Source organism: Anoplophora glabripennis, unplaced genomic scaffold (assembly GCF_000390285.2).
Source record: "Anoplophora glabripennis isolate ALB-LARVAE unplaced genomic scaffold, Agla_2.0 scaffold216, whole genome shotgun sequence".
Taxonomy (NCBI): domain Eukaryota; kingdom Metazoa; phylum Arthropoda; class Insecta; order Coleoptera; family Cerambycidae; genus Anoplophora; species Anoplophora glabripennis.
Genome location: NW_019416347.1, coordinates 761525 through 788248, shown reverse-complemented (window position 1 = coordinate 788248; position 26724 = coordinate 761525). Strand labels below are relative to the sequence as shown.

At 31.3% G+C, this 26724-nt stretch overlaps 1 protein-coding gene across 1 annotated transcript; it reads right to left on the bottom strand.

Moving 5' to 3' along the window:
- Positions 1–2136: 2136 nt before the first annotated feature.
- Positions 2137–17492, bottom strand: LOC108905936. The gene is made up of 6 exons (XM_018709011.1): positions 17374–17492; positions 9546–9694; positions 7323–7472; positions 5421–5562; positions 3601–3795; positions 2137–2444 (listed from the first exon to the last, which is right to left on the bottom strand). The coding sequence occupies exons 1-6, from the start codon at positions 17489–17491 to the stop codon at positions 2203–2205; spliced, it is 996 nt and encodes a 331-aa protein (XP_018564527.1). The 5' UTR covers position 17492; the 3' UTR covers positions 2137–2202.
- Positions 17493–26724: the final 9232 nt, after the last annotated feature.

Genomic DNA, 26724 nt, shown 5'->3' with positions numbered 1-26724 from the left:
TATATTTTTAATAATTCTTACTAGGGGCCACCCTCTACATATTAAAACTGACTTTATCTACATTTGAATAGAAGCAGAAGTTTTTATCAGTAATGGCTTTTTATTCATAAAATGATATAACAAATTTGTTTGAGTTGGAAATATTGCGAATGAAATAAAAAAGGTTTGATTCACAGAAAAATTAAAGGAACTTAAGGAAAAAAGATGATAAAATGATTGTTTTAGCTATGTTCAAGATATGTGTAACAAAATTCTATATTTTATATTTTAACAATGCTTTAATACCCAGTATTTACCTTAGAAAAGAGTTTTGGATCCTTAAATAATAATCAATACTGTATATCTTAGAAACAAAACAGCTTAAGAAATATGTTGATGTGGAATTTTCTTCTCAAATATGCTGGATAATTGCCTGAAGTTTTCCGCGCTTTGTTGACTCTTAAACATATCGTATAATTTATTCCTTTTTAATATAGTTTATCGTTTGTATATAAATTCAGTGAATTATTGAATAATGATTGTAACAGTTTACTAATAATAAACATTAGGATATTGTAAATGCAAACCTTTGGACGGCTCATGTCAAATAAAATGAATGCATTTAAAACATAAGATAACATCCGGTATAAGAAATTAAAAGCAAATAGTACTGCAGAGACGGATGGTATACACTGATTTAAATAATAGTAAAAACTAAGTAAAGATAAAGTTTTTTGAGGAAACGCCGAGCGACGAGGGGTCCGCCGAAATCGCGAGGACAGAAGATCTAAGCTACCTAGTAGAATATATGAAAGACAAATAATTAATGTAAAATAATATCTTTTACAATAAGAAGGCCAAATAACAACTAAGGTAATTAAACCCATTTAAATTAACAAATATTTAAGATTTTCATATATCGTTTTGATTAATTTATATTTTATTGTAAAAGAAACTTAAATAAAAAGATTATTTAATACTAATATTAATCTACTAGAATAATTTCAACTCTATTAATTTCTTATGTATTACCATCTGTTCTTTTATACCAGGTACTACAGAATGCATTTATTTTAGGCCTTTTATTTTCTTCTTTCTTCGTTTTACAATTTTTCCTGTTTAATCCACAAACAACGAACATTTTTGGAAAAATTATATTGTTAAAACTCCAACCTGGAAGTCTGGGATTTGTGCTATTTACTATTGCATAGTGGATTGATTTGACTGAACCATAGCAAAAGAAACCCAAACCTTACTAAGGAAAAGGGTCACCATACACCTACCTACTTAAAGTTCCATGATGCCAGTAGATGATTTGTTACATATTAATATCAACCCCTGGAATTTGAAACACCGCGCCGCCATCTTGTTAAAAAGCACGTATGCAGCATATATTTTTATATTATAATTATTATTACTTATTTTCCAATTGCAACTCATGTATTATTTTATAAGCTTTACTTGGAAAACAGCTGTTTCTGGAGTACCTAATTATTATATCATTTTTTGCTAATCTAATTTACTTATTTTATGTAATTTGTTCAAAACTAAATTCTACTTTACTTAATTTATCATTAATCAAATTATTGCTGAATTAATTTATATTAATATTAAAATTTATACTTTTTACATTTGGCGTAAATAATTTATAATAGATATTTATATTACATTATGTTATCTATTATTTGTGTTGTTTTGTAATCCCCCAATCCTTGTCAATTTTATTTGACTGGCGCCCATGCCTACTATACTCTCAACAAATTAAAAAAAAAAGAAAATTTCAATGAACCCACGACCAGCCTCCGACATTGGAGCAACCATTACCAAAATTATTTGTAACTAAAAATAAAATAAAGAGTAATAAGGTTACATGATACATATTATATGTTAATCCTTTCAGACATTAGATACCACAAGGTTTGTCCTGTTTACCAGATCGTACATGAGCCATATATTTAATAGTATATTCATTTCAAAACAATCGTTTATTTTTATATAAAACTATACATAAATCGGAAACGAGTTGATATTCCTAAACAAAATATATAAAAATTTAATAAATAACTTAATAAATACATATATATACAAAGGTAGCTAGACTATATACATAATAATATGAAAGCATTAAATAAAAAATTACGATGTTACCAAAAAATTATTTACATTCTGAATATTTTCTTTTAAATTTGTTTTACACAATTATAATTTTGATTATTACTCAGTTTATGAATCAGGTAGAATCGATTTTTTGGGTGTGTTTTCGGCTTCAATGCCTTTACCACTACTTCTGTACTGATTCCATCCATTGTATGCCAAATTTTGGGCTGAGTTGTCATCTCTGAAGTGTACACCAGGTCCATGTGGAGGATAATCTGAGTATTCCTGGGCATAGTGTGATGATTCTCTATGATAGGGCTGGAAGCCTATATTAGCCGGAGAGTAATGTGGTCCACCATAGAAGTTACCTGTAATTTATTAAATAATTATAAAATGCAATACTTATATATAAACGATGTAACAGTAATCTTGAGACAAGCTACCTGGGCGGAGTCGTCTCGTAAAAATAAACATAAATAGAAGAGCTAACATATGCAAATATAGATTTAAAATTTCGTACAGTGTACGTAAAACGTCAACAAAAGGTACCCGTAGGTTTTGAAGTATGAGACGTCTCAACTGTCTATGAAAAAGTTATTTCACTTTAAGTATAATACATATTTGGATGGACAATTTCCAATAAAACATTTTTGAATGTATTAGGCGCTTGTAGTAGCAGATCATAGACAAACATCAGTTATGTTGCCCAATATCTCAACAATTAGATGTAGGTATCTGCATAATTATGGATAGGTTGAAATCTACCCCTCCGACTATCTTTCATTTAAATAAATGCGAATTTGTGCAAAACTTTAAGTTATTTTGATTTTCATACTCTACTACTTACAACGTTTTTAACATTTTTATGGATTTTGGACCTTTAACTGTGAATGGAGCATTCTCGAAGCACAAAAGTGTAGATAGGAAATGGTTCATCCTAATCACCAATTCTGTCTTTAAAGGTTCTAGAGTAGGTAATTGCACAGAAACTGTGTTTAATTTCCAATTTTGAAAGAATTCTTCTACTCTAGTTATCAGGAACCTTTTCAGAAAAGAGTTACTATTTTTTGTTTTGACGAAAGAAATCAGTCTGAAAGTTTGTTATAACGTCGCTGTTATAGGTATCATATATGAAAAAATATTTGCTATACTTTTTTGTTGATGTTACGTTGTAGTTCTCCAGACATTTGCTTAGTAAAGGTTTGTCATTTTTTCATTTCACTTTCTCCAATTGTGACCTCATGAGATAAGCTTTGGTTATTATAGGCCGATTATTTCATTAACTTGAAGCTGTTAATGGTTCTTTCTTTTCACATTTAAAGACAAGTGTTTTGAAGGCAATATTTATCTGCATTAGAAATGAAACAAATTAATTGATATATTACTAGGTTCTCAATTAAGTAGTAATATTATCACCTGTTTTAAGATGATTTATGTAGAAAGTTTTTTGCATCGTTGTTTGATATATTTCTTTAGGGATGTTGTACATAAAAACCAATTCTATTATTTACAATTTATACTAACCTCCATTTTGCTTTATTATGGGTTTGCAGAAATTGAAGAAAGCTATGGCTCCAGGAATGATAATGGCAAGGAATCCAAGTAATTTCTTAAAGGAAGCAAGCCCAAGGATAAGTGGCAAGAATAAAAGAAGCTTCAGTTTGAATACTTTCAATATAAGTAGAAGGGGAATGAACAGCTTCTTCAGTTGCTTCCGTTCTGAAATAACAAAAATAACGGTTATGTAACATATTTAACAAATGCAACGGACAAAAATGTATTTTTTTTGTATAAATTTGGACCCCGCACAAAACTAATGGAAAAAGTCTTTTCGTCAAATTGCTTGAAAATGTGGGATCAGGTAGGTGATATGATGTAGAGCAAAACTCGCCATGGACCCGACCTTCGCCTATGCACGGTTTCGGAGTGTGAGTATGTACCGTACTCAGCGATCCTCACTCTCAACGAAGATAAACTCCGAGAATTATTAGGAATACTTCCATCAACAATTGCCATCAAGAGAATCTATTATCTCTAAATTTTGATTTTGATAATTCATCTTGGAATCGAGTATACTCATTGGGACTCGGAGTGAAGGATATTTAACATTATCTTCATGTCTTGCATACCCTAAGTACCATATAGTAGCCGTTAAATGGGCGCATGTTTCTAAAGTCCTTGCTCCTTGTTTACAGGTACAGAAGTAACTAAGAATGGGTTCATCTTCATTCTCAGCTTCAGGATGATTTACAGATTCATTAAATGAGATCCATAATTGATGAACCATGGTACATCTCAATCGAAAAACAGCCTAATCCTCATGAAACCTGGTTCATTTGTATTTTGATCCAAGTAAAAAGTGCGTTCTTCATCTTCATTATCATGATTAATTCTTTGAGAGCTATCCTGTATATAATATGGTGCCAGGTTTACTTGATCAGTACCGAATGTTAGATTCCGTAAATAATCTTCTGTGAGTACTGGGAATATTGGAACATGGGCCAGCAGTTAATTCAACCTATTTCTTCGGCGCCCCAGATTCTCTATTTCTACTATTGCCTGAACAACGTTAACTTCTTGCGCTCGAATCACTCAAATTCGGGATATGTGATGTTGATACTGTGTAAGAAAAAAACTTGAATATTCTTTGGAGGTGTTCGTTTCGAGCCTCTACTACCTATCTTGTTTTGGTTATTGGTCGTGACTCATTTGCTTCTTCAGTTGAGAATTGAGTCTGATTTGGCTGTAGTAGTGGTGTCATTTTCGTATTCAAACCATTCTCTGTAAGGTGGGAATAGCATCTCGATATCTACGATCTACAATACATCGTATATCTTGTTGTCGAAACCAGTCTCGCATTCCATTCACATCTCTATTAAATTCGTTCAGGAGAATTCTGGCATCGTTGTTAGCTACGTCTGAAAAATAAAGACCTTGAATGTCTAATATACAGCCATCAGTGTGGACACAGTTTGATTGTCTTAGTGCTTTAAAACAAGAGCTCTTCTCAAAATCTATGTAAGTGCAGTCAATATAGGTGACTACTTTTAGTTCCTGTGGTGTAGGATTATGCAAACGATTCGCAAATGGACTCACGTGTCTTTCTATATAATTCTCTCGGGCAATAGCCTCAAATCTAATGTTCTCACCTAGTTGATTCCACAGTTTCAAGCAATTTGACGAAAAGTCTTTTCCATTGGTTTTGTGCGGGGTTCTTTCTACCGGCAATTAACAATTACTGTATGAAGTGTGTAAATGACTGATTTATAAAAAAAATTAAATAAACGTTGCTGTCCAATTAATTGATTTAAAAATGTATATATTGGAAGTCAATTAATACTTACTGAAATGGGAGTCCGTTTTATCTTCAATTATGTCTATCTCGCCTACAATGTCATCGATAAAGCGTGGGGAATACCTTCCTCTTTCTGTAACTTCATCGTTGAAGGCTAATTCGAATGACGTTGATTTTAAGAATTTCTCAATCTGGAATTAATGGAATGGGTAAAAGACATCTAAATTAATTTTGCTTTAGTGTACTTTCAAATCGCCTGATTATTCAGAACAGAAAAGGATTATTTCAATAATTTGCATAAGTACATAATATGTAACTTAAGTAGTACACAAAATTAAAATTATATCAAGAGGTTGTTGCTTGGATAATTTTAAGACAAAATGAACTTATGTCCTAAACGATTTAGATTTCGAGACGGTGTTAAAATTTCCACAAATAGATATCTCCGAAAACCTCAATTTAGGCCTAGGTAAAGAAACAGTTTCATAATCCTTTCGGAAGGAGAGAGCGATATGTCTCTTGAAACGTCGAAATGAATAATCGACGACATGACAACCAACGTGGAAACTGTTTATCCATGGTGTATTTAATTTCTAACTATATTTCTAAGCGTCTTTTCTAGTGATATTTTCGTGTATAAAAATTCAAAGTTTACCATTTAAGTTGCTAGTCCAATTTTCATTAATTTACTTCAAACACCTTTAGTGATATTGGATTTATATATTTCAAAATCTTTAAAAATCTCGATTCTCGAAAATTGAGGCGTTCAGGATATAGGTTCATAAGAATTCTGCTTCTTAAAATGATCAGTGAATCATATATTTTGAAATATTTTTACGTACTTTACTTACAAGTTAATATATTCTGAAAAAAAATATTATTTTTATATTGGTAGGGGTTACAATTGTGGCGTTTTATGAGAATTTGTTTACTGTTACATGTAGTACATAAGTATATAAATATTAGTAGAAGGTATTTTTTTAAAAATTTTTCAGTAACATATCTCGAAAGCCAAAGAAGATATCTGAATTATGTAAAATGGTCGTATAATACACATAAATAACTTCAATTATGAAAATGAGTTTAAATGGCATTACCATTCATTTATTAAGTACTTGTATACAAACTTTAAAGGTGAATCTTTGACTAATTTTAAGATAAAAAGTTCATATGAACATGGGTCCGCAAAAGCTTGTTTCTTGAGATACAGACTGTCAAAAAAAATTTTTGTTTGGTATTTTGATTATATTTTTCAATAACATGGCAATTTGACGAAATTATAATTATATAATTTTTAAAGCTGATTTTCGAGATATTTGAACCTCAAAGAGAACTATAGTTTGTCTATCTATAACTTAAAAATAAATTTTTAAATAAACATGTTAAGTTGCGCTGTCATAGGCATAATAAAAATTATTTTATCTAGCTCGATGTTTGAAAACAAACGGTTTAATTTTTATTTTTTTTACGAAGCCTTATAAATCATTTAATCAAACATCAAAATGGATAAAATGGAAAATTTTATTACCATTTTGACTACCAGGGCAACATATATAAAAATCGTCAACATTGAGCTTGCATAGTACATTTGCTCTTAATTTAGGCCACTTGAATGCGTACACAATATTTTTTTAAATATTTTTTTGTTTTGAGATATAAGAAATTTTAATCTGATTACTCTGTATCTTATCAATCAATATTTATTTTTGGAGCTATACAGGCTTACAGAAACACGACATAAGTAAATGTCTTGCAAAATCTGTGGATTACAGTTTAATGGAGAAAAATTATAACCTGCCCTAAGAGATTATTCAATTTATTTGCAATTAAAATGTCTGACTTGCAAAATAATATAGTTTAGTATTGTAAAATCAGAAAATGAATTAATTTACAAGTTTTTGAATATTATTACAGAACAGACACCACTGTAAAAATAAAAATTCATATTTACCCTCCTACTAGCGAATTTGACGAGCTGGTCCCATTCCGGTTCATCGGCACGCGGTGCTTCTGAATATTCAAAAGATTCTTGGGCCAAATGGCGCAGCTGACTTTCTGGCAACCGGAAAATTCTAGCATTTTCGCTAAGATGATACGAAGGCTGAAAAAAATTAAAATAAATTGTAAATAATATTTTATAGTACTAAACTCTTACTGTAAGTAGATATTTTCATCTTTTGTAAATGATTTCACACTGTATGTTTTCAGTATGCTGAATTAAATTTATCCCTCTCTCGTAGTATTACGACAAAAACTTTCTTCACCACTCTCTGGATAGTGAGTTTCGGATTACACTGAATATTAATTAAAGCTATAAACCTACGTGATTTGATATGGCTATTACTACCCGGTTGCGATAAGATACTAATCTGTTAATTGAATTGCTGCTAGAATATCTTGATCAATATGGGGGATGGGATTTTTTAAACTACTGCTTTCTATGCCAATCCTGCTATTTAATATAGTGTTGTATTTTGTTTAATTAAATATTGATTACAAACCATGCTGAAATTTTGTACGTTTTATTCCCGCTTTTAATAAACAATATTTATGCCTAAGATTAAAAATACTATAAAAATGAGACATTATATGCAACTCTGACTTGTTAAAAAATAAAGCTATCCGAAAATGTGTGTTGGGTCTAGCAACACATTTTTTGACAGTTGTACCATTGAACTGATACATAATATATTTCTTTAAATGGTATCTTTCATGTATTTTGATAAATACATGAAAATATGTATAAAAATGTTATATGTATAAATATGTTAACTTCCTTCAAAATTTCATTTGGTATTCTTATCATGGAGAGTAAATCAGCAAGAAAGACTTAGTTAATTTAAATTAATTGATGAAACTTTTTTGCTATCATTTATGTAACACAAGTAGATTGCTATGATATCTGCTCTAGGTTGATAACAATTTGGTCATCTTAAGCTGAATTAATTATTCTTTTGTTATCAAATTAACCAATATAATTAATTGTTTGCATAATTTCACATTGTTAGGGAAATATTCTGTTTCACTGGCTACTTTGAAATATATATAAACATATTCACTTTATTAACACCTTTCTTCTTACTGCGCTTTGAATTGTTTCGAGATTCGCTAACGTAAATATTCCAGAAACGGAAGAGCTTTAGGTATCCATTGTATTCCGACTTTTTTGAACTAGGTATTTTTTATTTTCGCCACTTCAAAGTAAATTCTTTAACTTTGGCTAAATCGAATACCTTTCACGAACGAAAGCCAAACCAACTTTGTTATATTTTTGTAAAAGGTTCACATACAGCATGCGATTCCAATCTAGAAACGTCCAATGCTAACGTTTGCATCAGCTTATTTCTGAGATTTTTGGCTACAAAGGCTATTTCCAATAATAGAAACACAACGCAGGAAATTATGTTTATAGAATGCAGATAATTTAAAAATGTATTCAACTAGTTATGAGAGTTACTAAAATAAAAGTTATTGCTCTACCACTTACAATTAGTGGGATAAGACAAATTCCACGGCTTTATTAGATATTATTTATTACAGGACACAATTATCGATCATTTCAAGAATTTTTCGGATTCAGCATCAAAAAATACACAACCTTGTGTGTTTTGATGTTATTTTCAAAACCAATTTTTACCTGAATCTTACTTAACCTTATCTTTTAGTTTGAAATAATCATATATGTATATAATAAATAATTTGACGATTTACGGATATAACTTTTACACAATTCTACACAATTTTCTTTAATAGAAATAATATCGTTAATAAGGGTATTATTCTGTAGATGTAAACACTAAATTCTCGGTCAACTTTATCTTAGAAGCAAGCAAAATATTTAATCAGTAACGACTTTTTCCCGTAAAATGTAAAATAAAAATATTTCCCCACCTGTCCATTCTAACCATAGATAATGGCAATATCGTATGTGCCTAGAATATACATTTTGTAAAAGACACAACATAATTTTATTACCGTCGCTTTCTACAACAAAACAAACTATATTTCGAAAACACTCTCCCTAGCAGAGTAATCGATTACTTGTTAATGAACTGATGAACCCAAGAATTTATTTTCTAAGAGCTTTAGGTATCCATTGTGTTCCTCACTAATACAATTGTCTTGACAAAAACCCACGAAATATTCCCTTAGGTGGATTAAATGGTCTACTTACTTTATCGAAAAACTCCTCGAATGAAGCTAGAGCCCTTGACTTGAAACACTCTGCGAGATCTCCGTTGAGACAATCCGCATTTACTTTCGCTAGGTAAGGGTCAGTGCCTGGACCTGTTCCCAATCCTATCCAGTCAAGCAGATTACGTCCTGAAATAGGATAGAATATTATATGGCATAGTAAATTAACTGCTGGGTGATTAATAATGCATATTCCTAGCGCATGTCTAAAGGGCCCGTTTGTATTCATAATTCAATACGATTGTGTTTAATAATAATTAATAAAATATCTGTAGGATATTAATGCTGTACCTTTACTAATATTAAAGTGTGTTTAAAAAATTATGCAATATTTTATAGACAAAAACTTATGTTATATTTTTGATGCAAATGGAATATGTTATAATTCACATTCTTCTTGCTTTTTAGAAAAGAAAATTGGTATGGGCCAAAGCTGTAGGAAATCTTGTGGTTTTAAAACTGTACTTAGAAAGAGATTTGAATTTTCCATTTCGGATATGTTTATTAAACCTGCGTCTTCTTTAACTAGAACACATTGTACATTTATGTATTTGGAACACTTTCTCAGGATTAAAATGTCATAGGGTTTGATAGATCCATCTCTAATAACGAGGAAGATATGGCTAAAAGAGTATGATAACAATAAACTGTTTAGACTCTTGTCATATATGTCTTATTACTGGAGATAGAGACCAGTTATACTTTATATTACTATGTTATAGAAGCGCTCTATCCAAATATGTTCAAATATACAGGATGTTCTGTAAAAAAAAAACAAAAGTTTGGTTTGTATCTTCAAAACGCAACATTCATTTGTTTTTCTAAGAGTAGTTTTGAAATCACAAGATAATTAATTACCACTTTCGAGAAAACGTTTTTTGTTTAAATATGAATGGAATGTTATGTGAATAATGACTTAGAACTGATGGTTGGCCATCATTATAGGTAAATGGAAATAAAAAGTAGGAAACCGTAAATGAGGATCTGACATGATGATTATCATGATGACGATGTTGATGACTTAAAATTCCATTTTGATAAGTTTATCCCTTTATGGGCTGTGACGTCATATACATAGATATATTATTATCCCAATTTCACAAACATGATTTTACATATAAATGTCTTATTTCTGTTAGATTTAAGTTTCAGTAGCTTGAATATTTTAAAATAAAGAAATATTTCCTTAAGTTATGACATGTACATAGAAAACGCCCTATATAACAAGGTGACATAATTATTTGGCTGAGATTATGACACTAATATAAATGAATGTGAAATGAAATGTAGGTATAGAAATAATTAAAATACATTTGTGGTGGAACGAAACGCGTCTAAATAACAAAGTATCTAAATAATATCGCAATAAGTAAATTCTAATATTTATATTAACAATGGGTGCTTAGTAGCATTACAACATAGACAATGAACTAATATATATCGTTGGTAGAATATATTTTAATAAATGTTTCCAAATAGTACATATATTTTCTTGTATAGAAATAGAAGTAGTGTATGTCAAATTGCCAGATTTATTTTATTCTAAGAATTTAAAAATATTGTAGTTTTTAATGCAGTTATTATTAGTATTTACTAAATAGAGTATAATTTAACATAATCAGAAAAATATATATTTTTTTTTAATTTTGAGTCCTTACGAGAAAATATCTTTAATTTTTTTTTATGAAAATATTTGGGCAAATATTCTGAATTAATTCAAATATAGTCTAACGCGCTACTGCCAAGAAATAAGAAGACTGTCATTGAGGGTGATCAGAGTGACAGGAGCCAGTAGCACTAAAATGGACTTGTCTAGGCGATTGAAGAACTGGAGATTTCGAAAGTTAGCCTATTGTAGCTGGCGAATCTAAGTTCTCAAGGAAGGTACCAACTGTTCATTACTGCAGAACAAACAAGTCAGACTGTTCACATTTTTATATTTGAGACGTTTTGCCGCTCCACGTTGGGCGCCAAAATGGAATGAGCATTTATTCTCAAGGTGAGTACTAAAATGTATTGGTTCATCGAAATAATAATAATTGGGTTATAATTTCAAGCAAATAAGTAATATATTAAAAAGTGTAGTACATAAATATGAAATATTCTTGATTGATTACACAGCCACACAAAAAAAAGTATAGGATCTGGTATTCAGACCCATATATTTCCATGTATTTTTTTCCGCTGAATCCGAATCTGCCTTCAAATTTGGCCCAACGGGTCTGAGTTTTGAAGAAAAGAAAACACGTTATAGCAACAAAAATAAGAATGATTAGTAGATATCGTTTTCTTTTGTTTAGAAAGTAGAGTAATCTACAAGTTTTATTGCATTCTCAATCTTCTATGCTGTTATCTCATCTCTCAGCACAAAAAGTAGATGGATAGATAGGTGGATGGGTGGGTTTTATAGGTAGTACAGGTGGATGGATAAATATGCGTATTCATGCATGAACTACTGGATATAAAGATGTATGAATTCATAAATTGGTGGGTGGATAAAAACATGGATCCAGAACTCTGCAACACGAATTATGCCATGAAAATGGCGTTTTGATCTATTTTTTATTTTTGAATGAAATTGGACCAGTTTGTCTAACTCTATGATGATAAATTGGAATTAAACGAGTAAAAAATCATACGTCTAGTGAATTGGTAGAATAATTTCACTTTTTATAACTTTCGTCGATCGTAAATGACGTTTTTTGTGAATTTTGACCTGTTTTTTGAATTTTCCCGAAAACTCAGATCCGTTGGACCTAATCTGAAAGCAGATTCGGATTTAGCGGAAAAAATACATGGAAATACATGGGTCTGAATACCAAATCCGATACTATTTTTTTTTGTGGGGTTGTGTTATAATAATTCATTCATAAGAAACTAATATTAGCACTTTTGGTCAGTGATCAAACTATGTTTATTAAAGTTCCAGAAAATAGGCGGATACTATTCCAGTTATACAAATTTGAACAATCTGACCTGTTCTGCTGTGCGAAATAGTTGGCATTTTCAGCTAGGCTATCTTTCCAACTCTCCAGTTCTTTAATGGCCTAGATAAATCCTTTTTTCTATTACTGATCTCTTGTCTTTGTCACCCTCCTCGATGCTCAATTTCCTTTTTACTTGACTTACCCTACTCTTACCTACTACCGTCACATAATTTTACCCATGTCTTGGACCTAGATAGCCTAGACCTAGATAGCAACCTAGATAGCAACTTTTTTGTCTCTATTCTCAGAAACATCGTACCTCCCATGAGGATATAGACAAAAAACTACTGTTATATCTAGCTGAATAAGTATAAATAATTAAATCAGACCTACATAGCAATTGTTGACTGATTTTCATTACATATACAATGTATTGATTAATGTCATCACATCTTAACTTTCTGGTTTTTAAGTTAAGAAAATGCTAAAAGTATCAAACGATTATTTAAAGTTTGTACAATGTTTTAAAAAAGCGTGACAACAATCTTAGATTTTTGTAAATGGAATACTATTTCATATTTGAACAAAACGTTTTTTCAGGATTACATGATAAGTATAAGATTTTTAATAGATAGATACCCTGCACAATAAAACGTATTTGTTTTAACATCATATCTTATTGAAATAAAAAGATCTCTATAGATATTGCAGGGTGTGCATATTCTGAAAATTTATCTTCCTGTCAGATTTAAATCAGTGTACATATTTTTTTTAGAAGTAATTCGAATTTTACTTACATCTATTTTTCAACATTCGGTTAAAGCGAAAATTTCACGAAGAATTCAATTATAAGGTTTAACATACTTATCGCTAGACAATGGAATTATACAAAACACTCTTTTAAGGCATTATCTTAGCGCTTTACGAGAGAAATGTTCTTTCTTATCAGTTTTGTAAAGAATGGCTCTACGGTACAAATAATTTACAAAGTCCTAGATAATGGATGGATCACTCTTAACGAAGTAACAAATGTTACTTTACATACATAAGAAAAAACTACCTAAACATTTCTTTAATTTGTTTTTTGGATGAGAAATATAGAAATATGTAACAAACATTATGAAAAAGGTGAGCTAATATTTGAGAGAATCAATCTGTATGATACTTTTAATTTTCGAAATCTGTTATCAAAAACGTTTATTAAATTTCTCGGAAACCCACCAAGATTACTCTGCCACTGTGGATTTAAAAATATACGTTTCTGGATATAGTTAGTGCAATTTGTCTCTATAAAACTTTTGAATTTTTGGGATCGATGTTAATTTATTGCTTATTCCTATTTCCTGTCTTAACATATTTGAAACATCATGTTTATAAGATATTATTTTATTATTTGCAAGATATTGCAATGAAGGCATTTTAGAATTAGACAACTAACTTGTTTTGGTTTCTTTATTCTGTTAACTTTGAGTTTAATGACAATCAAATATTATTATGGCAGAAAATGTATATAGTGTGACCCTTCTTTCATAGCCTTTAACTTGATCATAGAAAATATTCGTTGTCGGAATGTCAGTGAAACTGAAAAGTCACATACTATTTGTGGCATGTAGACAGTGTTGTTGTAAGGCAGTGAGAATTTTCTTGTCCTAATTGAAGCCTTCCATAAGCCTTCACAGGTTGTTTGTAAAGTCTATATACTTTATTTTTATTATTATATTAAATGTTCTCTACTTCATATTTTCAAATCAATTTTTTCAGTTTTTTTAAACAAATTACCTATATTTTATAAGATACGATATCTTTATTTTAATACCAAAAAGTTTACATTTATCGTTGGTGATTTTTTAGATATGGCAGCTTAAAAGAAAACTTAGATATTTTTTTGATCTGATTGAAAAAATGAAAATTTATTGAAAGCCAATTAAAATCGATATTCAACTTTTAAGAATTCATAATACAAGTCGTGCTACAATGTGAGAAAAGATCATGAGAGAACCTAAATGAAAGGTTTGATTGTATTGGAAATGTTGATTATGAAAGTATTTTCATTAAAAATGTTAGTTTTCTTAACTTGCAAGAAACTTCAAAATTTTAAGTAGATATATCAAATATCCATTTCTTTTGTTTCGTAAAATATACTTATGCAAAATATGAAGAAGTTATAAAATTAATCATTTAAGAGGTTGTTTTTATAATTAATTGCAGATCATTAAAAACTTTCATACATAAACTGCTATTTATTCAATTTAAATGAACGAACTTTCTGAACGGTTCGAAGTTTCTACAGCTTCATTCAGAACTTTTTCAAACTCCTAATCGGCGAGACTCAGAAATTTCAAGTTTGAATTACACATTTTTATGAAAATGCCGATAATTGGCACATTTCCTCATAATTTATTTAAATCATTATACCAATGTATCATTTATAACTTTTCTCCTGTTATCGAACTTCAATTCAAATTTAAAGATTAATGTCGACCTGTTGGTACTTTTCGATCAAAATGTCGGATGATTTTAAAAGTTTTTTAACCGAACAAAGTTTATTTCATGAAAAATTAATTCTCCTTATTTTCTCCAATATGTAGGTATACAGAAAAATAACCATATTTAAATACCGGTAAATATTTTATTGCAAATTAATTGATTTAAAGGGGTTTGCATAATACACTCGATTAAAAAAAAACTAAAGAACTGGAGATATTATAAAATAAAAAAACAGTTTTGTTAATAATGATAAGTCAAAATATTTCCCGTAAAAAATCAAACCACTGAATTTGTTGTCTATAGATTTAATAAAATTTAATATATAAGTGTAGGAAACTAATACTGAACAAAAACTAATATGACAAGAACTAGTTACTTACATTTAAATTGTCGCCCTTCGTTGCAAAAACGGAAACTATCTTACCTTTCTTTGTTCGGTACTAACTACATTTTACTTTAACTCAGCGAACTAAGACGAGGATTCCAGCGGAATATAAACTTGTCTGACCTCAACATCAAACTGGTACTTACGGAGCCATAGGCGTTGCTACGTGGGGCTTACAATCTTTACATAAATTTTAAATAAAGCATTAAAATATAAGAAGTGATAATTAATGATAATAAATTTAAAAAAATGAATGATTGCCTTTAAATTTGTCAATTAAGGATGTTTAAAAATAATAATTTTAAAAGTAATCATTACGTATACTGTATAATTTTTCGTTAAATATATGGACTGATAACCTTCTTAGATATATCTTTTAAACATGAATTCCCTGATGTTTCACTTAGTTTTTGAGAAATTGCTCTTCGGTTCTTAAGAAGTGCTTAAGAAAACTCAAGAAATGTAAGCAAAGGAACGCTTTGAAGTGCAATTTCTAAAAAAAATGTTGATGTACCAAGGAAAATCAAACATGTGCAATTCGTATTTAAGAGATCTATTGAACGAGGTCACTCCAAATACCTTGCTATTTAAAAAAATCCTCTCCTCACCTATGGCGTGCATCGCATCAAAAGGTGCAGGACAAAAAACCAAAATCGGCCTGTGCTGGTATTTTGCAAATAAATACAGAATAAAAGTTACATTAATTTTATTCTAAACGTTAGGGACATACGGTTCAGTGTGATCAGTTATTAATCAATAAAACATTACCAATAGATTGTACGATATAACTCATGTTCAAATTAAATAAACATGTTTTTAGTACTATTTTTGGCACACCTCGGCAAGTATTTACTCATTTTTGAAAAATGTGTATGTTTGTTTAAACAAAAAACAGTGAATTTTCTACTGCACTTGTCAGATGCGGATAGCTGAGTACTTTGGTGAATTTTAGTCTAATAAACATTACATTTTTAAATTTGAAGCTAATTATATTAAATATCTTTTATGTTTTAGACCAACTTATCTCTAATCAAATTTTAGCTTCTTATGAGGTTATTATAGTCCCTTAAATATTGTTTCCTGGATCATCACTTCGAGGTCCTATATTTCAGTAGGAATAGAGGTAACTTGATCTAGCTGCAAGTTTTGCAAAACATGACTGACAAATCTAATAGAAAATTGAAATCAATTTTTTTCTGGAATGACATGCTACAGGGGTCACTTTACACTTAGAAATCATTGAACATTTTTAAGTATATTATTTCTGCCCTACATAGTGGAATAACAATTATATTTTATAACAGGGCCTCAAGAACGAACTTTTAGTGTCTATTTCGGAAAGGAAGTATTTTTCAACAAAACTTTGTATTAACCACTCCCCATAACTTTCGTCAATCAATGTATTGGTGATAAATAAATGAATATCCTATATTTAAAAAACGATTTATCAGAGAAGCAACTTGAAAGAAGTTCCAAAGTGGTGTCACGAATCGAACACACTACTTTTTGTTTTTCTATTTTCAGATATTTTCGCTTTAGTTATAATTTATGATGTCAAAATACTTAAATTAGATTATATGCTTTTGAAATTTATTAGTTTTTTGTAGTTCTTCTATGAATAAAAACAAATATTAATAGTCGATATCAAAATAACGGAATCATTTAAGACAAAGTGAAGCAAGGATTTTTTTTAAATTTGCTTTAAAACACTACAAACAATTATGTCAATCTCGTAGAATTATATCTAAATGAATAGAAAAATAATATTTTGATAAACATTGAAATACAAGATTATTTAGGTAAGTTCTATTTTGTGAAAATATACACTTGGGGAGTTCCCTAAAAGACACATACACGAGTTAATTTTTTAGATATTTTAGCACCATATATCGAATTATTAATCTCATGACACGCAAACTATGTTCAACATTTAAAAATAATATTAATCAAGCGATCAGTTGTTTTTGGCTATCTTTTGCTGAAGATACGCCACTGACGAATAACCTTACCTTGTCGGGCATCTTCTAGAGTTCCCTGAGGCACGAAATTCTGCTGCTGGCCGAACGACTGTAGCGCCACCAAAGATATTCCAAAAAATAGAAAAACCCACTTGGCGATCTCCAACATAGCGATGAAAGATGACACACAACAAAAACGAAATTGGTTTTAAATTAAATTTCTTTGGTAAACACTCTTTACAAGAGACTTGGGCTGCTAGTTGGGTCACGAACTAACTGTACTCTACCGACATGGATTCCTTCGTCTTATAACTGTTTTGGGTGTATTATATTCTAATTTTTCGAGCTACTCAATGGCTTGTTCGAGAGTGAGCTGCGAGTGAAGGAGTGATTAAGTTTGTTTTATATATATGGGTGTAAGGGGTGACTTATACTGACAGTTCGGCGTGTGTTGGGATACCCCGGTGAAGTAACGATTCTGGCAAGAGGGGCATTGCCCAGAGAAAGTGCCTATATTTCCGAATCACAACTAACCTTGCCTCTTTGGTGTTAATAAACTTGAAAGTAAAACTGCATCATATCCGCTCGTAGTAGAGATACCTGTAAAAAATAACTAGACAAGTTATTTCTAACTGTGCATATAATAAACAATCGTTTTTAGAACTGCTTGTTACGGTTTTATCAACTACAGAGAACAATAGATGTTAAATTTTTTATTGCATCTTATTTAAAACATGCTTTACTTTTAAAAATTCGTTAATTAGTTTTTAATTAATGTTGTTTATTACTGTGGACAGTGAATTAAAAAAAAATCTCATATTAAGGAACTAAGAACAAATAAAAAACAGTAAATTAACGGACACGTTGCTTAAAAAGACCCTTATTAACTTTCATAAAAAATAATGGCCGGTATGCACAACAGGCAACAATTGTTTTTATTTCCACTGTTTTGAAAAATTACTAGGTTTTATTACTTAATACTGAAGAGTATTAAGCTAATTTAAATCAATATTTCTAAAAATCTCATCTGATACTTTTTGACATCAACATATAGATTCTAGAGCATACATGACTCATAAGATGGACATATAAGAAACTTTTTTATACCAGATTGTACATTTACTAAAGTATTAATTTGTGAAAAGGAAGGATTTCAATTAAATGATTCCTAACAATAATAAAAGTTACTAAAGAGATTCGAGTCAAGTTATCCACAGATTTCCAACCACAGACGCTGACGTAGGACCAAATAAAGAAAAAAAAATTAAACTCATTTAATTAATTAATTAATTAATTCTTGTGAACCCCTCAATGTGCGTTAATAAAAATTGGGGTGAAGATAGTGGACATTATCAGTATAGGCAGTATGTCCTCCAGAAGACACAGAAACAAATTTATTTTCTAAATTCATAGTATTCATATTAATATCTTCCCAACCTGTCGATGTCCGTTAATGAAAATTGGGATGAAGATATAGGACATTATATGTCTTATTACCATATGCAGTGCGTCGATTGTAAACCTCAAGAGGATACAAAAAAATTAGTAATTAAATGGTTTATTAATTTATTATCTTCCGAACGTGTCGAAGTGCGTTAATGAAAATTGGGGTGAAGATAGAGAACATTATATGTCTTACTACGACAGCAGTGCATCGACTGTAACCCTCTATAATATACAGAAAAACATATTTTTCAACTTTCTGAGATGTTAATTAAGTCGCTTTTTAATTAATATCTTCCCAACTTGTCGATGTGTATTAATGAAAATTTGAGAGAAGATAAAGGACATTATACAGGGTCGGAAAGTCCCCATGGTTCATCGGCCGTTACGTGAGAGCGATAAAGAAAGTCATAAAAATCCATGCGATAGAGAAAGATGGCTATAATGAAAACGTCTAATAGTCACCGCCCATTTCGCCCCTCCACAAATAAGATCCACTTCTTATTTGTGGAAGTGCGAAATGGGCGGTGACTATTAGACGCCTATTAGTTACGGGTATTCAAGAACCTTAAATGACACGGGATTAAGTGGCACATGATTTTAAAGGTACCTATTTCAATTCTCTTTACAAACATTCTGAAATTTATTTGTTCTGTCAATTAATGTAAAAAACCTGTTGGAAGGGTCGGTGAAATAAATCGAAAAAAGGCTTAAAATAATAATGAAAAAACTCACCGGATAATGAAACTGTAAAAAATGAGGTTTATCATCGAAATCTTGGTAAAGATGGGTTTTATTAGAATTTTATATGTACTTTTGTTCCAATTTCACATCAATCAGAATTGTGTAGTGAAATTAATTGATTTGTTATTATTCGCTATTTTGAAGCAAACGATTCAAATTATCATGGTTTACACCGCTGCGCGCTGCTGAGAAAATTGCAATTGTTACTCTATTTTCGAAATAATGAAATGGCCCGGGTAACTGCAAAAATTTTAAATGAAAGGCATCCCGATAAGAATCTCAGTCATCCCTACGTGATAAATTTAATATCTAAATTCATGGAGTCTGGATCTGTTGCTAACAAAAAACATGAAAAGCAACACACTGTTACTGACGAGGCTGCACAGGTTGCAATTTTGGGACATGTTGAACTGGACTCCACTTCAAGCACCAGAAAATTACAGGCAACTTCAGGAATTCTACGTAGTAGTCTTCAGAGGATCTTGAAAGAGCATCAATTCCATTCCTATAAGATTCATCTCGTGCAAGAGCTCAATGAAGATGATCCAGATCGCCGTATACCATTTTGTGGACAGATGAGTGAATAAATTTTGGACACACAATTTTTTATATTGTACATGCTTTTCTTTCTTAAAGGTTACGTCAACAAACATAATTGCAGATACTGGAGTGATTCAAATCCTGAAGTTATGAGAGAACAGCATTCACAGTATCCAGAGGAGTATGGGCTGGGATTTTGGTAAATAATATTGTTGGTCCATTTTTTCTACCTGATAACTTGACGGTTGAATCTTACCTCAATTTGCTTCAAGACTTCATCTAGCCTCGCATTGTGGAGGATGGCGCTCCACCACTCTATGCAGCTGCTGTACGCAACTTTTTGAGTCAACATTTCCCACAAGATCGCCAATAGTGGTAGCATTTGATGAAATAACCCCTGCAATGCTAAAAAGTGTTCGGAAAAATGTTGAACAAAGGTTTTATTACTGCATGGAAGTAAATGGGTCGCAATTTGAACACTTAATTAATTAAAACTTGTTTAAAAACTTTTTCCGATTTATTTTACCGACACTTTCATCAGATTTTTTCAGCATGTTTGTAAGGAGAATTGAAATACCTTTAAAATGATGTGCCACTTACCCCCTCCCCCCCTCCCGTGCCATTTAAGATAATAAATATAATCAATGAATTTCACTACACAATTCTGATTGATGTAAAATTGGAACAAAAATACATATAAAATTCTAATAAAACCCATCACCTTATCAAGACTTCGATGATAAACCTCATTTTTACAGTTTCATTATCCGATTTCGAGGTTTTCCGGAAAAACCTGTTACATTGAAAATATTTCAGGTGGACTGTTTTAATTGGGCCACCCTATATAAGAATAGTTTCAAATTGTTCCATCGTTATTTGTATTATTTATACCAAGCAGCAGTTGTTGTAAATGTAACAGTTGAATGCCTGTAGCAAAAAAATTTATCCAACCAAAGAGTATGAAAGTCAGGCGCAACCTTTTTACTTGATAATGAACATTTTCACGGCAGTTTCTGTCACGATGAAACAGAATAGTAAAAGAGAAAATGAATCATTTCACATGAACAATGATAAGTTTGTAACGGTTATGATCACCACAGTGAACTACATTGAGAAATTTAACTGGAAAATAGAACGTACTTTTAGAAATAATTATAAAGTATTCCTTAGTTTAGTAATAAATTCATCTTTTTATTTTGACCCTGTATCGAATAGTTGAATTTGGAAGTGCTTATATAACAATGTCAATATCTAATATCGGATAATATGGGTTTTATGAACTATGGTCCAACGAGAAAGTCTTCGTTCAAAGGGTAATGGAATCAGTCGCTTTACTTTTTGTTTCGTTGATAAAGTCTAGACCCTAGCTCCCCTTTCTTTGTAGACTAAGGCTCTTACTTTGAAAGTGTAAATACCGATTCTTTTGATGAGTAGATAAATATCGGATGTTTGTTTTTTTTTACAGTTTCATCATGTATTTCACTATGGTTTTACATAAAATTGCAAATATTGTTATTACTTGTTAATATATACGTATGCGAAAATTTTTTTAATTAATTTTAACATTGTATCCAGATATAAGAATAGAAATTTTGAATGTTTTAGAATAGTAAAAATCTATATGAGCAAATACCTACATCTAAATAGGTTTATTCGATACATATAGATATATTCATCTGGATAGTAAAAGTAGAGGAAGTATATTTAAAATTAAGTTTTTGCCATTAGGTACTGTTAATTATTATTATCTTTAAATCAATTTGTCCAAAGTTATTTATTTGCCTAATCGTTTAGTTGTTCTCAATTTGATAACACAGTCACACAAAAAAAAGTCCAAACCCAAGAGAGCCACATATTATTTTCCAAGGAATTCGATGAGCTGAACACGATCCTATAGTCAAAATTCATGTCTTCATGACAAATTTCGGAGAAAAGTGAAATATTTGGGTGAGACTGATCCAAATGTGAGTCGAAACTGATTTTTTCGTAGTAGTTTGAGGCGCTGAATATGATGCCACGGTTAAAATTTACCTATGATCTCAATATTTCTCAGAAAATATACTATTTGTGTGAACACCGGCCCAAATATGGGTTAAAAACTGATTTTCTTTTCTAATTTTTGTCCAAATATATCTTTTATTAGTATTTTGAGGCGCTAAACACGACGCCATTAGTAAAATTTACCCATTACTTCTATATTTCTCATTTCTGAAAATTAAAAAAGTAATTACCACTATTAATATCATCTATATATGTTCATATATATGGTCAACAAAGAAATGATATATGTATTAAAGTGTCGGGGTACAATAATTTTGTTCTATAATTCAATTCATGTTAGCAAACAAGCTGCATTTGGAGGTTCAGTTCATCTCCAGCCGTCGCAACGAGCAGTACAGTTCGAAGGCCACCGAAGTAAGTAAGGTTCTGCGCATATCCAATGCGCAGGTCTCCTTCCAGAGGTGACAAGAGACCTGGCAAGGTAATTGGTAGGTAATTGTACTTCAGAGTTAGTTCCGCTCCAGCGTTCGGACCGTTTAGACGTGCCCAGGAAAGGGAGTAAAAGGCTTATACTAGGATCATATTCGACGCAAAGTAATAAATCATTGCCTGTCAAGGGATCCAATGCAATCCGCTTTTAAGGGTATTAGAAATTGAATAATTTCTTTATACGTTATGAAGGGACGAGGGGATCAGTTCACGTCTGGCACCCTTGTTCCTACAAAAATTCCTTTTTTCTCATAAACTATTTATTTTAAATGTAATTTATTATAAATCCAATTTGTTTTTTAAATTCCACATATTATGTACTACATTTTACCTCTGTACGCGCCACTATTGTTTACTTGTTTTTTTGGAGGCGCTCTCTGACTTACGACCAAGCTCGTTAGGTTAATATTTGACTAATTACTTATTTGACTTGAAACTGACCACTTCGTACACTCGATGCGACCTGGGCGACTACAGCTACTATCAGAACACAATGCGTATGCAGTGGTATTTCAGAATTTACATTCATTTTAAATTTGAAATGGTTCATCTTACGCCTCCTAAAAATGATGACACGATTTTCCTTTGATAAAAGACCGACAACTTTTTGCTCTACCTTGCACGGAATACGATCCTACTTCCTACTATAGGTAAAGACTTGGCTACTGTCTGCTTTGTATCGTACCTTTCAGATATCCACCTGTACTACGACGTGGTTAGGTGTGCTGTTGTCTCTTTCCAGTACACTTGATCTAATTGCGCGTTCGGCTTATAGGATGCTGTTTCCCTCCTTTTCTGTCCTATGAGTTGAAACGCAGATCGTAATTAACCATTCTTTTCTTTCACATTTCCGCCAGTTGCCCGCCGGACAGTCTTGAGGAGCTCTGTTATTACTTTCTTTGTGTAGAGATAGTAGCCAAGCCTGTAGTCAGTAAATAAAGCTTTGCTCTTTTTCCGTTTGATCGCTTCCTCACTCCTGGTATCTGCACCCCTTTTGCCGTAATAACCACTTGCTTGTTTTACCGTTCCGCTAATTCTGTTGTGTTTTGGTTTTAGACAGGTCATCGCTTAACACCGTATCATTATTTTACCCTTTCCAGTAGTCACCAGCTGCGCATAATATATCACTATCTAAACCGTAGTTTAATACTAATAGTATGGGACAGTACCTGCATATGTAGTATACATAACCATTAATAAATGTAAATGTTGATGAAGTGCGATTTTTATTCCTATGTGAAGTCTAAGCCTCGTTGCACACTAGCCGGACCGGCTAACCGGACCCGGCTATCCGGATCCGGCTGGCTCTTTCACACGTAAATTAATTTTCAAACCGGTTTGGCCGATATTAGTCTCAGTTGCATTTTTATCACGACAAGAGATGAATCGTAGACGCATTGCAATTATGTGGCTTGGCTATTGCCGATGTCGTCGCAATAAAAAAAAACAAAAAATATGAAAAATATCCAAACAATATGAAAAGGCTACAGTTTTGTCCCACTGGACAGGTCTGGATTCAAGAAGTGATATAACAAATGCTATATCTACTTCTAGCGAACAAACATTCGACATAGTTGCGTACAAATATTTAAAGCCGGTACACGGCAGCCGGGCTGGCAGTGGTGGCAACCGGCTACAACCCGGCGGCCGTTCGCCGGATAGCTCCTTCCGTCACCTGTGAAAGTTGCCATAAGATCACCCCGTACACTTTGCTGCCGGGTAACCGGATCCGGTTAGCCGGTTCCGTCATGTGTGCAACGGGTGCAACTCTCTCTAGACCCCTAGACGTACCTTGTCTTCACTGTAGTCCCCGAGTACTAGTGTTTCTACACTATAAACAGAAACTGGAGCTCCAGATAACCGCAACCGCTCAAGTGTTATAGTGACAAGTAGTGCTTTACAGCATTTATATTAACAAAAAGAATAAAAATTTAAGTCTGGAATCTGCTTAATGATGTATAAAGATTTAGGTTATTCACGTAATACTCGTATTTTTGAATCTCCATTGTCAATAGTAGCAGATATAAAATCGTCGTTTCTCCCGGACAGAAAGTCTATATTTTTTGATGACGTAAACAGATAAAATACGCATCTGTACGATTTACTCTCGAATCATAACTGTTATAAACCATCTTTAGAAAATTTGAAGGTTGTGTAGAATTGTATTAATATAAATTTATAGCATTATTTTTCACTTTTACTTTCAACAAATCAAATTTAATATACCTGAGGTTTATGACGAATGTTATTAAATCTACAACTATTTTCTGCATTTCTATTTTCAATAAGTTAGTACATTGTCAAAGAAAGAAGAAATTATTGTGTGACTGTACATCATCACTTTTATTATACAATACGCTATTTGAACAGAAAAAGTGAATTGTTTTATTTTGATCCTCGTGTTCAAAGCGTTTCATTTACCAAAGCAGACGTGAATTGTCTTATTTTAGTTCTCGTGTTTATTGTGTTTCTAAAAGAGTAGTTACTGTGTACTTAAAAGGCTTTATGCACACACTAGTTGAATCATTGAATAGTTGAATTATATAAGAAGTATTACTGTTCCGACAGCCAGAAATAAAATTAACAGGAAAGCATAAAGTTATATGGAAAATGCAAGTTTATTCAACGTTCATTTGTCGTTGAGTGAAAATAATTTCCTAAGGGACACAAGTTGAATATGAAACACTAAATCAGCCCATTTCTAATAAATATCTGTGGATTTCTGAATTTTCCTTTTCTTATTAAATGAATCAAAGCCTAAAGGAGGTATGAGAAATTTTAGGATATAAAATTGTTCAATTTACTCTTACACGTCAGTTAATAACTTTCCACGAGGCCGCTGTCGGTATAGAGATGGCAGCGTTAATATACGAAACCAGGGGTTGTATATAAACGACATACAATTTAAAAATATCACCCCTGCTGAGAAGTTCCCTTGTGTGCCACAATCGCTGTTTTATGGCAATGAAACAAAATGAATTTGTTACTGGAACTTTGGAATATACTTCAAAATATATATACTGTTCACTGTAATCAAAGCGTAAGATTCTCTCTGGGGTAAGTATGGATTTAAAATGCATGCTCTAATTCGACACGGACAAATGATTTTATAAATCACCATAGAATCAAATTATCGTTTGAATCAAATTTATATTCGGATTTGGAAAATTTGATTGGTAAAATCTCATGGAACAAGCCAAAATAAATACGTAAAATAGATACAATGTTAATGAGTTAAATAAAATAAAGCTTCAAGTTCAAGTCAGGCTGTAATAGAAATTTAGTACAAGCTATTTGCGCACAAAGAAGCAAGTATTCTTTAAAAGTGGCGTAAAAAGATAAGGTGAAATACCTAGCACTGTTTGGGTATGTGATGAAATAGCTGATTAAAAACTTATTTTATTGAAATGCGTGCTGGAAAGTTGCATCAATGGGTTAAATAATGAATAAGTAAAACGAATATTTGAGTTACCTTTGCTATCAACAATTAGAATTATAACTCAAAGCAGATAAATAGTAAAGGATACGAAAAAAAAAGTTAGTAGTAAAAATCAATAATAAAATTATTACTTAGTATTTAAAAGAAAGGAAAAAATGAGCAGTAAACATATAAATGTATGTAAGATCCAGTGACAATAATAATTACTGTCAACTACAATTGTGTAGAAATGTTCACAGTCAGAGAAAAAATAACTAAGTTTATCTAACTTTTACATTATATGCATTAGGATTGCAGTACATTTTACTTATTATTTTACATACACTAAATTTTGTTTTCAGTCGAGTGTTCACGAAAGAAGTGGCTATCACTCTTGAAATAGATCAACATTTCACCTCAAAAGAGACCTTCATATGAGAACTAAGTTAAAATTATCACTGACACTTTTTCCAGGGAAATAAGCGATGAGAGTTTTTGTTAATAGTTAAATTATGATAAGCTGGAAACCAATTTTATAGAAGATAACGTGTATTTCGACTTTCATACGATTGTCGAGAGTATGAAAAAGGATTTGGTAACTTTTTTAAAATTTAAACATACCTATATACTGTGACGTCGTTGTTTGTTTCCTTCGTCGTTCGTCACTATGACGTCTGAGCGGTGGCGGTTGAAATGCCAAAAATAATGTCGGTGCGGTAAACTACATTTATATATATATATATATATACAAGAGATGAATCGTAGAC

Bases quoted from the DNA above. Each gene is read 5' to 3' on its own strand.
- LOC108905936 (XM_018709011.1), bottom strand. From the start codon at position 17,491: ATGTTGGAGATCGCCAAGTGGGTTTTTCTATTTTTTGGAATATCTTTG. The intron at 5,563-7,322 runs GTAAATATGAAT...CATTAATTCCAG, and splicing joins TCAAATTCGCTAGTAGGAGG to ATTGAGAAATTCTTAAAATC. The intron at 2,445-3,600 runs GTTAGTATAAAT...AATAAATTACAG, and splicing joins CATAATAAAGCAAAATGGAG to GTAACTTCTATGGTGGACCA.